The sequence below is a fragment of the Rutilus rutilus genome (genome assembly GCF_951802725.1).
Source record: "Rutilus rutilus genome assembly, chromosome: 9".
In the NCBI taxonomy this organism is placed as follows: domain Eukaryota; kingdom Metazoa; phylum Chordata; class Actinopteri; order Cypriniformes; family Leuciscidae; genus Rutilus; species Rutilus rutilus.
The window spans coordinates 23,365,566-23,383,827 of NC_140223.1; the positions used below are offsets into that span (position 1 = coordinate 23,365,566).

General features: G+C 37.6%; 1 protein-coding gene across 1 annotated transcript in view; it reads left to right on the top strand.

Annotated features, from left to right (window-relative positions):
* Positions 1-17,383, top strand: part of nlk2 (nemo-like kinase, type 2) — a 76,092-nt gene extending 58,709 nt beyond the window's left edge. The window contains exons 8-11 of the mRNA XM_084419768.1: positions 12,523-12,609; positions 13,303-13,501; positions 14,903-14,996; positions 15,723-17,383. Of these exons, the coding sequence (XP_084275894.1) occupies positions 12,523-12,609; positions 13,303-13,501; positions 14,903-14,996; positions 15,723-15,777 (435 nt within the window). The 3' untranslated portion in view covers positions 15,778-17,383. The remainder of the gene's footprint in view (positions 1-12,522; positions 12,610-13,302; positions 13,502-14,902; positions 14,997-15,722) is intronic.
* Positions 17,384-18,262: the final 879 nt, after the last annotated feature.

Genomic DNA, 18,262 nt, shown 5'->3' on the forward strand with positions numbered 1-18,262 from the left:
ACGGAACCTATTGACCGATCCTGCACCTTGTTTATGGAACCGAGTCGCTCCTGCTGCCCCCCGGAGCGCAGAAATTTCCCGTCAGCCTTTGCTCCAGGATTCCCGGCACTCCACTCGCTCCGGCTCCCTCCCGCAGCCTCTCCATTTTCTGCCCTGCATCATATCCACTGACAGACTGATTGATCAGTTGGTGAGAGCGAGGAGAGAGAGACAGGGAGGGAGGGAGGGAGAGAGAGCCATGACAGCTATCATTGACATATTTGTGCACAGCAATATTTTATTAAAACAGAAATACTTGTGATGAATGATATAAATTCCATATTGGTTATCAGCTGAAATTAGATTACATTTTTTATTGATCAGGATTGAACATTTCATTGTACCACTACTTATTTATTTATTTTACATTTGCCATTAATCTGTAAAAGCACAAATAATATAACACTGTTAAATGTAATTTTTAGCAAACCTCAAAATGAACATACAGTATATTATAATGTTATATAATATAATGTAAATTTGCATGTAGCATTTACAACAATTAATTTTATTTCTAATTATTTTAAAATACTAAATCATTTTAATGTCAGCCATTTGTTGGTTATTGGCCATAACGTAATTATTGTCAAGTCTGTGGCTTTTTAAGTGTTAAGACACTTTCTCCTATCCTAGAGACACTAGGGCGGGACTATCTGTTTGTAGAACCAATGACGGACGAGGGGCGTGTCCTGGAAACCTGTTTAAACAAAAGTCAATATTTGTGCAATTGTGGCTCAGAATTCACACACTTCAGATTTTATCTTCTGCTGTATTCCTTCAAGATGTCTTTATTCATTTATGAAAGGTTAGAAATAGTGCCTTTTGGTCATTTGAAAAACTGAAAGGCTGATGGTTTTGAGTACATAGAGAGTTGTTCTCGGCGTGTGAGTGTGAATATGTGCGTGTTTGTGAGGGTGCATGAGTGATTTGGCGCTGGGTGTTGGCTCTGTGGCTCTAGACAGCTACGCTGAGAAGGCGATACCCTGCAGAGAACAGGAACTGCAGCGCAAGGGCTGTGGACCTCTGCTTCCTGCTTTGCATCGACCTGATGCCTGGCTGCTCACCAAGAAGCCCGCCTTCTTTGCACACACACATACAGACTCGCACCTGCTAGATCTAGTCTTTACCATTTAGATCTCTATGTAAAGAGGCACTTGTTTCTCTGGTCAACATTCACCAGTCACAAGTAATGCAGTTAACGCACCCACACACACTCATGCTGACATTTGGCTGACCTTGTCACTCGACGCTGCCTCCTGTGTGTGGTCGACAGGCCCTAGAGCAGGATGTTTTAATCATGTTAATCAGCTGAGCTTCCTGTTACATGTAACAGGCTTTGGAGACTGAAAGAACAGGGGTCTCTGATGGGTCTGTGGGCTATTGTGATGAAACCCCTCTATGTGTCTGATCATGTGTCTGGGTCAGTGTTTTCCAAAACATTCCGGTTTTAGGTTGTTGGCACATAACATTGATAAAAATAATACTACTTAATACTACTTGTACTACTTAATTATTATTATTACAAATATTATTATTAAAATAAAGAAAGAAAGATTATTTTTTTTTTTTTTTTTACTATTTAAAAATATATAAATATTTCATGCTATGTAACTTATTATATTTCTTTTATTTTTTATTTGAATATGTATCTTAAACAACTCATTGTCAAGTAAACCTTCTGTCAGTATGTTAACTGCTATCACAGTTTCAGCGACTAATTTGTTAGACTGATTGAAACTGGTGACGTGTGAATCTTTTTTGCTAATTCAAAGAAACTGCTTGTAAGAGTCATTTGTTTGTGAACTGGACTCTGGTCATACTGGTCATACCTTTTTGGTCTGGTGGCAGATGGCACACTTATCCTACAAGCTGATATAATCACTTTCCTCCTGACTGATCTCCTCGCTATCTTCTTTTCTCTCGAACATGGTAGATGATGATGATGTTGATGTTTTTTTAATTTTATTAACATTAATGACAGGAATATTAGGTTGCTGTCACTTTAAGACCGAATGCACGGACCAAATATACTACTGACACACACATCCGGTTTCTTTCTCAACTGTTCACTTATGACATAACCAAGAGAATACGTTCCGGGACAGGTATTTTGACATAATTTTCTCTGTATGTTCAAGCGCAAGTAAACACGAAAGAGGAATCAATTTTGTGTTCGAGCACTGTCTGAAACACACCTCTCTCTCTCTCTCTCTCTCTCTCTGCGTGCGATCTTTGAGTGTGTTCGGCTGTGCTCTCAGATAACAGTACGTGAGACGTGCACCCTATACCCTACACTATATATATATATATATAGAAAAACCTGTTTTGTTCTCTATACATAACTGCTTTTAGTCACCATTTAATGGGTGAATGTTGGAGAAGTCAAGGCAATGAAGTACGTTTAGATGAGTTGAGATGGCTTTACGATCAGAGTCAGTGTTGGAGTCTTAATGACTGGTTAACATGGCACACCAGACCTCCACCTCCACTTTTGTGAAGGTTAATAGCTTATCAAGATGGCTTTTGAGTGAAAAAAATGGCAGTGAGAGGAGCCGATCTCCAGAGAGTCTTGCAGAGGGATTTCAAGAGGCATTTCTGTGTAGTTCTCAACACTGGTGTTGGGGGAGATGCGGTATGCTTTAATGCCCATGCTCAAGATAGAGACAGTCGCTCAGGATTTGGCTGAGTGGATAGGTGGAGGAAGAAAGAGTCAAGAGAAAGCAGTCCAAGTCCAAGAGAAAGCAGGACTTGAGAGATCTAAAAAGAGGTCTGACTCTCAAGATCAACTTGGCTTCCTCCACAGGGGACCTCATTACTTCTATTAATTTTGCAAGGCTCTTACCATCATTAGAAAGAGAGGAAGCTTTTAGCTTCCGCTGGATTGGGAGGATATAAAGAGACCTTATACCTTAGATGTCATTTAAAGACAGGTTGGAAAGGAAGTGAGAGGTTTAGCCCTATTAAAATGTTCGGTGTATGTTGTGTTTTGGATGCTAGTGTGTTTATGTCCTTACCAGGCTTCTTAAAGGGTTGGTTCACCCAAAAATGAAAATTATGTGATTAATGACTCACCCTCATCTCGTTCCAAGCCCATAAGACCTTCGTTCATCTTCGGAACACAGTTTAAGATATTTTAGATTTAGTCCGAGAGCTTTCTGTCCCTCCATTGAAAATGTATGTACGGTATACTGTCCATGTCCAGAAAGGTAATAAAGACATCATCAGAGTAGTCCAAGTGACTACAGTGGCTCAATCTTAAGTTTATCAAGCGACGAGAATACTTTTTGTGCGCAAAAAGTAAACAAAAATAACGACTTTATTCCACTATTCATTTCCTTCTCTCTGGGCCTCGAGTGAGTTCACGTAGTGTAATAGCGCAGCGCTTCTGTGTTGCACGTCACACGTAGGCTCACTATTGGCCGACGCTGGTCATGTGTGTGATGCGTGTGACGTACAACACAGCTATTACACTACGTGAACTCACTCGAGGCCCAGAGAGAAGGAAATGAATAGTGGAATAAAGTCGTTATTTTTGTTTACTTTTTGCGCACAAAAAGTATTCTCGTCGCTTGATAAACTTAAGATTGAGCCACTGTAGTCACTTGGACTATATTAACGATATCTTTAATAACTTTTCTGGGCCAGCCAGTTTCAATCCCTTAGAAGCCTATGGAGGAGTGATCCAGCTCTCAGATTTAATCAAAAATATCTTAATTTGTGTTCCGAAGATGAACAGAGGTCTTACGGGTTTGGAATAACATGAGGGTGAGTCATTAATGACAGAATTTTCATTTTTGGGTGAACTAACCCTTTTTTCAACCAATTTTAAAGGAAAGACCAACTTGGTTGACCAAGAAACTCTTGCCAAGGAGTGTTTTCCTATAAGATCTCTTTAATATGTCATTTTTGCTTCCTTCGCAACAATTAATTACATTTTGAGATTAAATGCAGACTTTTGTATTAAGTCAACGTGAAATTACAGTTGACCTATTTAGTTCACCCAAAAATGAAAATTACTATAATAGTAAACGTTATTTTCTATAGTGCCTTTAAAAGAAGCATCTCAAAGCGCTTCACAAGAATAAGATCAAATAAAACAGACAATTATACAAACAATCCATAAATGAAAATGAAATACAGAATACCAAATAAAAACATGCTATTATTGAATAATATGATAATATATTGAATAATCTAAAGTATTATTATTATTATTATTATAGTGTATAATAAATATAATAATAATAATAATTGTATTATTAATCATATTGGACAGAATTGATTCTTGAAATTGATTATGCAAGTGCAACCTCTGCCCATTAAAATGTTTTGTAGTTGTTTTTGTAGTTGTAATGGTTGCTGCAAATATATAATAATAATAATATTTCTTCTTATTATTATTATTATTAAATTATATAAATAAACAAAAAAATTATAATTGTAAATAAATAATTTTTTTAAGGATTTGCAAATTTATTTTTTTATTTATTTTTTACTTTTTATCATATATAAATAACCTATGCTATATAACTCTTTTTTTATATATACATCAAAACACTTTTTGATGAATGTCTATCTTAAACTATTTATCAACACCCTGTCAGTAAGTGTGTCAGATGTTAATTGGGTAAATGCCATGACAGATTTATATGTTAGATTGATTAAAACTGAGGACTTCTGATGAATCTTTTTGAATAATTTATTAAAAGAAACTGCTCAAGAGTCATTTGGTTGTGTTGTGAATTGAACTGCACTGGTCATGCTGTATGTTTTATTTTGTGTGCATTCGAGCGAAGACAACACAAGAGAAACACTTTGTCTGTTCAGAACGCAAACCTAGGTAGAAGAAACATCTTGGGCAAAATTGATACTTGCAGTTGATTATGCTCATTAAAACTTTCCTCTGCTTTGTAGTTGTAAGTCACCACCTGAGTGCTGTGTATGTAAAAGCCGGCAGGGAGCTCTTGGAAACAGATGTATGCTCGGGTCCATGCTGATTTTTCCGCCTTAGCAGAGAGGCAACATGATCGGATCAGATTTCCGCCTACACGCTCTCTCTCACAGGACACGCACACACACTCGGGTCAGAAAGTGATGACCCCAGTGCTGGGTGGGCTTACAGTAAAGGCTTTTAAAAAGCAGGGAGAATGAGCAGAAGGGGTGTTGTTTAATGGCTTTAGGGGGTCTTGCATGCTGACCGTGTGCAGAGCCGGAGCAGATGTGGCCCCTCCCACGTCGGTCGCCAGGGGCCGTGTAGCCTGATGTCTGCCCCAAACTGAACTCCATGGCACCTGCTAACAGATGGCGTTCGTTTTATTTTCCCCTCTCTGTGCGACAGCACCGCGTAATAACCCGTGTTCGGTTATTGAGGCAGGCACTGGGGTTTTAGCAAATTCATGCTACTCAAGTGATGCATCATTGGCTATTTCCTGTGCAATACATAAATACAACGGGGATGGAAAGTACACTAAAAAAAAATCAAAAAAAATTGTATATATTATAACTTATTTAACTATAAATACATTTATTTTACAAAACCTTAATATTGTATAAAGGTTTGCATATTAGTTGAAATTGTATTTTTTTCCAGTAAAATTTCTAATAATGCTTAATAATATTAAGAATATAGTAGGCATGCATATGTATAATAATATGCACTTTTATTAATATTGTTTAAAAATAGCCTATGAGAAAATAAATGTTTAAAGATTATTAATATTCGTAATAACATTTTTTTATATATTTATATTTATATTTATATGTTTATGTTTAAACAAATAAATACATTTGTTAATAGATACTTTTATTACATTAATTTAAGTATTTATTTATTTATTTATTTTAAATGCAGTGGATGCAACTTTACAGTGTCTTGTTTTCAAGTAAAATGTCAAAAATAGTATTAGGATTATATTATATTAATATTCTAGTTCTTAATATAATAATATTCTTATTAACATTAATATTCATATTATAAAAATGTTAATTTAATGTTGCACTCATAAATGGAAGGTGTCCTTGACCTCATTAGAGGCTGTAATGTTCCTCTTGTCGAAGCATATGAAGTTCTGCTCTCTTGCCGAAGATACAGACCTTGTTTTGACGTGGTGACACTTTCACAGCTCTCAATATTCATTTTAAAGACCAATCATTAGTGTGTTTATCTTGATGTTCGCATCAATGTGGGAGGCCTCAGACATTTGTCCCGTTCCTGTGCTATAAATAGAGAAGATCTGATTTGGGCTGTTTTGAAAGGAGATCCTTCAGGAGCTTTAGGGATCTTCATCCTCACCGTATCGGCTCTAACACTTAGCCAGATTAATTTGAGCATCTGAGTGCATCTGAGAGATACGGTCTTCAACTATGTCTCCACTCCCGCTCGCAAACCGGTGCTAAGTGCTACCATTCAAACTGAAACCGGAAACAAATATGCTTTCTCACAGCCTGACTGTGTGTTTTAAGAGGTGGAAGAGTTACACCCCTGCCCTGCATGAATGTTATTCTATCTCAGAGCGCCACTCTGCTTTATAAAACTCCACTTCTCTGCCTTGTTTTCTTTCTCTTTCTCTCTCTCACCTCTTTTTTCTCTTTCTCTTCCTCTTTTTTGTTTTTCTCACAATGGGTCTCATTCAGTAACATCTTAGTACAAGTGTTTTTACTTATGTGCACAAAAAAGGTTTTCACACAAAATCGCATGGTGTATTTATTAGTGCTGTCTATCGATTGAACAATAACGAATTAATCGCACATTTTTCTGTAGTTAATCACAATTAATAGCACCTAACATTATTATATTGTGACCATACATGTAATCTCCAAATAAATATTTTCATTATTGGCCCAGTCAGACTGGTTCAGATTTTTACATTCCTTGCAAAAATGCACAAAAAGGTTATTGTTTTCATTGTTTCTGACCCATGTAACCTTGTAAACAGTGCTTTAAGATTTTCAGGTAGAGCTAAGAGCTAGGAAATATACTTTGATTGAATAAAGTTATCACGTCACAGTCTTCACTGAATAAATTGTAAATTAAATATGGATTAATCCTTATTAAAGCTGCAAAAGTTATTCAGTCAAGAGCAGTGAGTGACGTACTTTTATTATCCTTGATGACAGACAGCAGCAGGTTTATTAGGCTGCTGTCACTTTAAGACCTGCCGTGGATCTTACACGAATAAATTCTGACGAATTAAGGAACTATTTAACTCATTTGAGACCGTGCTTTCGAGGATTCTCGACAAAACGGGCATTTTGGCTTACTTTTGGGTGTATCATACGATTGTGTGTGGAGATAGGAGATTCACAGACACATTAGTACAGCACTACGTTCTCTTTTGTGTCGTATTGCGCTTGAATGGTTTAATTTAAGCACTGTCACTTGATGGTAGCCTGGAAATCCAGACCTAAATCTAAAAGATTAATGGTCTGGCGTCGACTAATGAAAATCGGCGGCAAGCTCGAAGGGCGGCACCAAGCGTGCATTTGAAAATCTCACTGCACGCAATTGGATAACACTACGACCAATCACAACACGTTATCGCTTAGCTACCAGGTCCAGCGGAGCTAACTGGTAGATTAGACTCTTACCGTATCCGGTCGGCAAAACAACAAAAACGCCCTTCTTGCAAAGGAACGATTCGAGCGCCGTCTTCTGTTCCTCTTTTAGAGAAAAAGTCGAAATCTTTCATTGTAGCGGCCAAAGCCGTTTCAAACAAATGGTGTTCATCATCCATAGCCATCTTGCAACGTTTACTAATGACTTCGACGTCGCAGCGCTGTCGTCATCTCGCCTCTGGCCCGCCTATATCAGATAACCCGATGTGATTGGTGCAGCTCAGATCGAGGGGCATATTTAATGAGCATCATTACTCGACGCCAGAGTAACTCGCTGAGCAAATTCAACTTGTGCTCTCTCGAGAACTCTGGATTACCAGGGTAACTTGATGGTGGATCTGGTGAAGAAGCTGTCAGCGATCAAAATATTGATTTTGAAGTTGAAAATTATAGTTTTGAGAATATGTTTGAGAAAGACCCGAATATGTTAGAATGGCGAAACGTTCATGTATTTAAGGGTTAAATGTGTGCAGGGCGACAAGCTTCAGTCTTGTGGTGAGCGCTTGGCATTAGTGAATGAGACCCAATATCTATTACACACACACACACACCCTGTTCAGATTCTGCCTGTCCAAGTATACAGAAGGCAGTCTGTTAACTGCTCTACTGCTCAGCGTTCTCTGGAATCACTGTTGTCTCTGTCAGCGTTCGCTCGTTTAATGGCCTGCTTCTATATCAGCTCCCCCTCCCCCTCTCGTGCCCGTAGGAAATGTGCCCTGCTTTTTTTTAGCATGTTAACTACAAAAATAAACAAACAGACAAGTCCTATCCACCTGTCTGTCCTCGCTTGGTCCGCTCTCTCTGCACTTGTGGGCCTGAAGGGCTTTGTGTTGTTTTGCTGCCAGGATGATCAATGGCTTGTTTGTGAGACTGGGGAGAGATGGCCCTGACCACACAGCCGCAGCGAGCGGGGGGAGATTATGGTGGAACGCTGGGCCGGTTGGGGAACGCTGTAGCCTGCACCTGTCGCTGAGTGTTGCTGGGGGTTTAGCTGGGCCAGAGGGGGCGGTCGGACATCACGTGGGCACCGCTTCACAGGAAGCCGAGGCTTGTTTCTCAACCTTATCATGACACGCACCTCCTCCTCCTTCCACCCATAGCTGCGGCCTGGGCTTGTGTCACCGGCCAGGAAGAGGATAAACATAGCTGTTTTTGTGACAATCATTTTGATTTTTAAAAAAGGAATTTACCACTTGTATTCAGAAAGAATGCGTTAAATTGATCAAAAGTGACGTTATAATATTTTTATATAAATGATTTATAATAATACAATTCATTCTGTTCATCAAAATATCTTGAAAAAAGTAACGTGATTTTCAGAAAACAATATTAAGCAGCACAACAGACTTTCACATTGATAATAAGAAGACATTTTTTCTTGAGCAGTAAATCAGCGTATTAGAATGAAAATTCAACTTTGCCATCACAGGAATAAATTACATTTTAAAACATTAAAATATTAAAACACAATAATATTTCACAATATATATTTTTTTGCAAATAAATGCATAAGAGACCTTTCAAAAACATTTTAAAAATCTTACCAGCCCCAAACTTTTGAATGGTTATGTAAAGTTATTTTTTCCATTTTTAAGTAATGTAAATATGTATTGTAATGTGTTTATTTCTTTTAATAAAGTTGAATTTTATGAATTTTCATTAATTATTTCTAAAAATATGTTTTGTTTCTTTTAATAAACAACCCATTTTTTAATACTTTTTTGTGGATTTTTATTAAATATTCTGTAAAATACGTTTTTATTTAATATACATTTTTCGGCGGCTCAGTAAATATTGTGTAACATCACAGGGTTTGTTTCATTAGAGCAGCTATGTGTATAACTAATTTGTTATTATAATTTATACATAATACAATTAATGTATATATTTGTATTATGTCAAACATTGCTCACCCTGCTCTTTAGATATCACAATAGTACCAGCCATTGAAAAACCCATATTTGTTGACCACTATTCCTTTAAATTATGTCTTAACCAATGTGACATGTTACCCTCTTCTGTGTAAACCTTTTTGATTTGGTCCTCTTATAAATTTTGCTCAAACCATCTTTACCGAGTGACAGACTGTATCTTGGTCTCTCAGATGTAGCGCCTCCACCGATTAGCCTGTCCACAATAAAATCTCAAATCTGAATTCTTCGCTTTAACCGAATATTAAAAATATATATCAAAATGTGTTGCATCTAGCAACATTTCTGCTTATGTGAACAGGCAAATTACTGGTCACCTGAAACATTTGAGAAAAACACTCCACCAATAAAACTCACATGTCACTTACATACTGAGGCTCAAACCACTGATACTGGCTCAAGTTCAGTCAAGTTCTCTGTGTAAGGTCTAAAAGTGTGACCTGTCTGACTCCACAAAGCTTGTCAAGGATTTAAAGTAGCAAATTTGCTCAGTCCATTGCTCCCACTGTCAGAAATGTGAGGGCAGAACATGAGCTGCCTGCGTTCTTGGGATGACTGAAAGACCAGGCTGATGATGTCATGTGTCAACCTTCCTGACTCATCATTTGTCTAATTGAGCTTTGAATCGTGGGACAGGGAGAGGCCCTTTCCCTCCCTTAACCGTCTGATTCCACATTCCACTTTAATCCTAACTAATACTGCCTAATTCTCCAGCACACGATCACACCACCCCAGAGGCCATGATTGTACACACACCATCAGATAAATAGCTCACACACTGTGCGCTACGGCCAACTACTCACCAAAAACTTGCCCACTATGGTTCCTTACTCACATACGCTCACGTAACCCCTCCGCGTTGGTACATCACTGCACCCTGCATGCTTCTTGACTCATAATCGCACAGGCATAGTTTCGGCTCGGCCCACACAGAAGCTGACCCACTGGGTTCAGACGCCCATCATTTGATAATCTTTCAGATTTGTCAGAGGAGCCTAGCGGTTGGCACACGTGCTCCGACACAAATAGGGAGCAGCTTCTTTTAGTGTTTCAGAAACATACGGCATTCCCGAATGAATTTCTGTTTTAATGAATCAAATCTGTACTGCGCAGCAAATGTGGACCGATTCCCAAATAAATGACTCTTATGTGTTGGTTCTTTTAAGTAAGTAGAACAAACACTAAGGTTTTTTTTTTATATATATATATTGCATTTTACCATTTTAAGCAGCACAACATTGATATGATGTGACACTGAAGAATGGAGTAATGATTCTGAAAATTCAGCGTTGCCATCACAAGAATAAATGACATTTTATAATATATTCAAATAGAAAATAGTTATTTTAAATTATAATAATATTTCACAATGTAACAGTTTTTACTGTATTTTTTAGTCAAATAAATGCAATATAGGTGAATCAGTGTGATTCATGTGACAATATGTAGTTGGATGGAAACAATTAGTTTTGTCAGTAGTATTTTATAAACATTTATTATTTTATTTAGTATATTTTGCTTTATTTTTATAAATTTTTCAGTGTTATTGGCATTTTATTAAATGTATTATATGCGACCCTGGATCACAAAACCAGTCACAAGTCGTACATTTGTGGCAATAGCCAACAATACATTGTATGGATCAAAATTATTGATTTTTCTTTTATGCCAAAAAACATTAGGATATTAAGTAAAGATCATGTTCCATGAAGATATTTTGTAAATGACCTACCGTAAATATATAAAACATTTATTTTTGTGAGTGAATGCAGCACAATCGCGAACATAAATGCGATTTTCTCAGTGTGATTTTTATTTTATTTCTTTGCACCCTCAGATTCCAGATTCCAGAATAGTTGTATCTCGGCTAAATATTGTCCAACCCATACATCAATGGAAAGCTTATTTATTCAGCTTTCATATGATGTATAAATCTCAATGTCAAAAATTTTAACCATGTGACTGGTTTTGTGGTCCAGGGTCACATTATTAGTATTAGTATTTATTGAAATCATATTTTGGGAATGGAATGGGAAAAAAAGGCAGTTGCCTTAAGTTTTCCATTCAGTTGCTAAGGTTTTCTGCATGTTGCTATGCCGTTGTTGTGATGTTCTGAGATGTTGCCAACCTTCAAGTCTTCATGGTATTCTAGTCCCTAGATATGACTCAGATTCTTCCTTCAATGAAGGTCTGATCACTTAAAGTAATAGCACACCTCGTTTCCGCTTGGCTGTAGTTATGGCTGAAAGAATTCATTCCTTTCGCATCCTCTTCCTCCATCTCTCGTCCGACACCTTCACCTCCATCGGCTATACAGCCAGCCCTGACGACACGTCATCCCTTTTTAAAGGGTGAATCACCAGCCATAGTTCACATCTGTTCTCAGCTCATAGAACCTAACCAGGGAAAGCAAGCAATTACCGGTGGGCTTTTTTTTTAAATCAACTCTTTGGCGAGTCAGCTGGGGGGCTTGGGATGGGGGGAAGGTGGGCGGAGGAGATAATTAGACATGGTTAAAAATATCCCAGCTCATTGTCTCCGCTGTCCCACATCCTCAGATAAGTCTGTGGCTATTGGCGCAAGGATCATGTGCTACTGGGAGGAATGTTTTGAATGCTTGAGATTGTTACGTGCAGCTGAACGGCTGCTGAGACTCACATGACCGGGGTCGACATGCTTAGAAGAAGCTGTTTCTATGTTTTGACTGCTTCTCAGAACAAGATGAAAAGGCTAAGAGCTGGCCACGTTTCTAAATCATGTTCATTCGCACACTTTACACATGCGTTTTCACATTTGTTTGATCCCCAAAATTTTTACTTGTAGTCCCTCCAAATATTGAATCACTGATACATACTGTAGTTGTTTGTTTTTGCCTATATCTGGATATGTATAAGGTTGGTAAAAGAACAATTACTTATACAATTTCCTGTTTCTGCAGCCTTCACTTCCTGTCCTGTATACTCTATCCAGTCAAGCAACCCATGAGGCCGTTCACCTCCTCTGCAGGATGTTGGTCTTTGACCCAGTAAGTGTTCTTGATACTCTATTCTCTTAAACTGGAAGATTACAACAACATTTTTTAAAAATGATTTATTTATTTGATATATATATATATTTATTTTTTATATATATATATATATTTTTTTTTATAGAGACCTATAAAAAAAAAAAATATATATATATATATATATATATATAATATATAAATAATATTACATGAATAGTATATTTCAGATTATTTGTATAAAGCTTTGTATTTTTTATTTTTTAATGTATAAATTTAACATATATGTATATAATATAGCTACATGTGTATATATATATATATATATATATATATATATATGATTATTTTAATATTATTAAAATTGTATTAATATTATTACATTTATTATTTAATTTAATATATATATATATATAGACATTTCATGTTAAAATATAGGTAATATATATGTGATTATATGTTATACAATTTTTACTTTATTTTATTATATAGATTATAAATGTTTTAATATACAAAATATTATATAAAATAATATATGATTATTTATATATTATTAAAATGAAACTTTTTTTTATGTGATTAATAATTTAAAATATATTTATATAATTTATATTTATTTGTAATGTAAACATTTCATTTTCAATTTACAACATATCAGTAAAATAGATTTAGAAAAGGAAATTTCAATCAGAACAATTCTGTTCCCCAATCCAGTCGAAGCGGATCTCTGCGAAGGACGCCCTGGCGCACCCGTATCTGGACGAGGGGCGTCTGCGGTACCACACCTGCATGTGCAAATGCTGCTACACCACATCCTCTGGCCGCGTCTACACCAGTGACTTTGAGCCTGTCACCAACCCCAAGTTTGACGACGGCTTTGAAAAGAACCTGACGTCAGTTCGGCAGGTCAAAGGTTAGCGCGGCGCTCTCCCCTGTTGATGATGATTCATTCGGCTCTATTACGCATTGTGCTGATCACAGTGCATATTATACAACACGTGAGCCAAATATTGTAGCTCTATTGATTTACGCTTTTGTCCTGATCCACCTTCGGTTTGTAAACGACGTGTATAAGAGCTAAAGATCTTAATTGAATTGGCGCATGGGCCCATCATGCCACTGCATGTTAATCAAAAGTCCTGCTGGGCGTCTCCTGCTCCAGATCCCCTGCTGCTCCTGTTGTTTTCGAGCCTTGTTTTCACCCTTCATTCGGGGCCCCTGGATCTGTGCTTGCCTTCCACTGTCAGTGGGTATTAGTGAGAGTCTGTCGCTAAAAGCAGGCTTACTGTGCTGTCGGCTCAAAATAACTCTGCCCTTCACCCTCCCTCCTCATCCTCCATCCTGTGTGCAACGTGTTTCCACTGGAGGATTAATCTGTGCGGATGGAGCCGACCGCCTAGAGACCTAAAGCGCTTTAGGGTAGGCAGCCGTGTTTGGAATGCGAGGGGAACCCCTTTTGGATCGGCACATGAGGAGTTTCCACGTTGCCTGAGCTAGTTTAAGCTTAATAGCTCGTCTACTAAATTAAAGAGCACAGCGGTTTAGAAGATATTACAGATATTAGTCCACCTGTGGAATATTCCTTCAAAATCAACTCTTTGACCTGTAATTTTACTGCTAGAATAGATCTTCACTTCATTCATAGTTTAGATTTGGAGTTCTATTCTGGAACGAGTGTCATCCAAGCCAGTTACATCGCTCCACATTTCTTTGTTACAAGGAATGATGACAAACTTGTCATTTTTGTTTAAACTATGCCTTTAACAGGTAAACAGGTTTAGCTTGCTGTATACTTCAGTCATTAATTACTCACCCTCATGACGTTCCAAACCCGAAAGACCTTTGTTCATCTTCAGAACACAAATGAAGATATATCTGATTAAATCCGAGAGCTATTTTAACAATGTCTTTACTATCTTTCTGGGCCTTGAAATTGGTAATTATGTTGCAGTCTATGGAAAGCTCTCGGATTTCATAAAAAATATCTTCATTTGTGTTACAAAGATGATCGAAGGTCTTACGGGTTTGGAATGACGTGAGGGTGACTAATTGATTACATAATTAAATTTTTTGTGTGAACTAACCCTTTAATGAGATTAACCTAAAAATGAAAATTCTGTCATCATTTACTCACACTCATGTTATTCCAAACCCATATTTTCTTCGACATGAGCACGGGAAGAAATGTTAAACATTTTTGTGAACTATTCTTTTAACCATGATTGCATGTAACTTTTAAACTGTTATTATTTACAACTGTAACCCGTTATTATTGCTTATTTCTCATCATCCCTCCTCTTTTTCCCCCACATAGAGATCATTCATCAGTTCATCCTGGAGCAGCAGAAGGGGAATCGGGTACCGCTGTGTATCAACCCCCAATCAGCTGCCTTCAAAAGCTTTATCAGGTGAACCCTTTTTCTGTACATACTCTTTAATTTTATGCGTGAATCTCAAGATCAAATGTTCAGGTCATATTTCTAAAAATAGCATAAAGTAAATGAAGTCTGTGTTTTGGTCCATAAAGATTTTTGCTTAGAATGTTTTTTTTTAGATGTACTTTATGATTTAAAAAATAATATAGTTATTTAATTTGTATTTAAATAATTTCTATTTTTTATTTATTAGAATTATTATTATTTTGCATTTCAGAAGTGAGAATGAGATTTTTCAAATTACAAGAGCTGCTGATAATTGTGAGCGTGATCAGTTTTATGAAAATAATGTAACAGTGCAAAGAATTCATTTTTATTAGAAACATACTTTTTATTTAAATTTTGTGATATTCACCTTCATGTCCATGTTCCTAACCTCAGGGTTAACAGACTTGACATAAAAGCCAGTCAGCGTGAATGTCATGATTTTTTTTAACCATGTTTTTGCTTTGGGTTGCCATTGCCAACATGCAATTATTTAATATTTAGGCAAACTTTTTACATAAAAGAGTGTTTAATGTCTTTTCTAACTATTATTGGTGGTAACTACTGCAACTTCAGATGTCCTGATGAATCTAGTGCTTTTCAAGCATATCTTGCAACTTATTTTCCAGTGTCTCAACACTAGATGGAGACATCACCTTATCCTTAAAGCAAGACATAACAATCCTTTCTTTCTTTCTTTCTTTCCGTCCACAGCTCGACAGTAGCTCAGCCCTCTGAAATGCCTCCATCTCCTCTAGTTTGGGAGTAGCTGAGGATGGCGGAGAAGATGGCGTCGATGTGGCGGAGGACGTCCCTCCCGTGTCCACCCTCGCCCCCCACGGACTACTGACCCCCAGGCTTCCCCAAACCTGCGTAGCATTTCACTGGAGTCTAGGACTAGCCATGCGGCTGATGTGTGTGTGTACTGTAATACTTACTAAATGGGAGTTTATAGAAGCAACCACTGCTGATGAGTTCAAGCGGGACACGGGAAGGGTGGGCCTGGTCACGGGGGGTCCGTTCGTACATACCCACTGCTCTGTAGTAGTATACTGAAGGTTCGCGCTCGTGAACCCGTACTTTCGGCAGACGAAGTCGACCCCTGTGGACTTGAATGTATTTTGAACAGCAGGGCAGCAGAATCTGCGCAGTATCCCTGAAGGAAAACTCTTCACGACTATGTGTGCGAGTAATCATGCTTTATTTATTCATGGAAACAGAAAGTGCAGTGCTTCATGTAGTATGGAAAGAAAATTTTTTTTCACACGCTAGCACCTTACTAAAAACCAGGGCCATCGTCTAGGGTGGAAAACCGCTGTCCCGGCCCTCAAAGGTCCTCTGTAGTAGCCTGTTCATTAGGCCAACCCATATAAATTTGTCCCGGGCCTTGTCAATTTTAGCGACGGCCCTCGTAAGAACTGTGACCACTCGTTCGGCTAGAGTGAGCTGCTCATTGCGTTTATTTCCTGCAACAGCGGTGTGATTTTTAGGACTTTCTTCCATTTGTGCTGTCATCTGCACTCTTCCTTTCTTTCTCTATCGATCTATGTTCGCATCTCGCTTTCCGTCTCATATTCAACTTTCGTCAGTAAAAGCAAATCAGTATTCTTTAGCGCAGCACTTGGCAGAGATACTGATTCATAGATACTGTTTCATAGGTTTCTCTTAGTACTCCTTAACGTGGATGTGATGTCAGTATTTAGTACTTCGGGTGGGTGAGTGACTGAACGGCACAGCGGTTGAGGATCCAAGGCATGCGACATTGGCTCGAAAACGAAATGCTCGTGCCTAAAGGGTTTATTTGAAGCAAAGGAGACTTGGTGTGTGTGTCCAGAAATCTTGCAGGTGCTCGTCTCCTACCAAGACTGAAAACCCAACTAGCATGTAGCGACATAATATAGGGAGGTTGTTCTCAGATGACCTTCGAACCCTGCTATCCCTGATAGAGTATCTAGAATAGCATGCAAACCAAATTAAAAGCCTAAAAACTAAAAAAAGCTACGAAATTAGATACATAATAGGTTGAAGTGTTGGTCAACCAAACCATTCCTTAATTGCAATGGTATATTACCAAACCTTGTCCGTGAAGACAAGTGACGAACACCATTGTGAGTGCATGTATAGACCCGTGCATGTTTATAACTGACTGTGGCATCACGCCAGTGATCCTGTGTATGTCAGTTCAGTGTCGTCTTCTTTGACCCCCCCCCCCCTTCAAAAGCTCTTTTTCTGTTGAAAGACTTGTGGAGAGGATGGATCTGAAAAGGGTGCCTGGGAATGGCATATGTTGTGTGTCCGGAAAGCAATTGGAAGTCGTTTTCACTCACTGTACCATGCTTAAATTTCCCATAATGCTTTCTGCACTCTCTCAGACTAAAAGAAAACAAATGGAAAATATTTAATATATTTTTAGATAATTATTTTTATTTCTTCCTCAATGTGCTATAGCATGCTTTCCCATGATCCACTGAGTATGGTATGTAAATAAGCGAGTAGCAGGTAGATTTCAATAGAAAGACAAAATCTACAAAAAACAAAAACAAACGACGTATAAAAAAAATATCAAAAATCGCCAAACAAAAAAAAAAACGATGTAATACTGCTGTATAGAAGTTGAATTAGCCTGCACATTTTTAGGGCTGTGAAATTTTATTTTATTTTTGAGACTTGCATATAATTGTACATAATTTTTTTTTCTTCTTTTTATTTTCCCCTGCACTAGAAAGTGTAGACAAAGAAATAATCCAAAACAGTATAAGTACAAAAACAAACAAAAAACACATAACCAATTATGTTAATTGTGTCTTGTGTGCTGCAGAGCTGTGGATATGAGTATTGAAGTAGAGCCCTTTTTTAATTATTATTATTATTATTATTAATTTCCTTTAAAGAAACACTGAACTGTTTGTGTATATGTATATAATGGATTCACATTGTTGGTCTCTACCTCTCGAGCTCAATGACTTGGTTGTTTACCTCCACGCTTTTATTTTTATGTGGAGATTTAAAACTTGAATGTCCCTTCCGACTTTTATATTCCTATCAAACCCTGTATAAAGAAATCAAAGTCATTACAATTGCGATTGGTTGGAGTTGGTTCCCATCGTCATATCCTTGTACAAAGTACCATATTCTCACCCCAGTGTTCTCTGACTGTTAGATCACACAGCATACTTGTCCTGCGAGACAACCTAAGATAATTGACACGGCATCCTTCACCGAGAGACAGCGGATGAGATAAACGTGCAAAATGA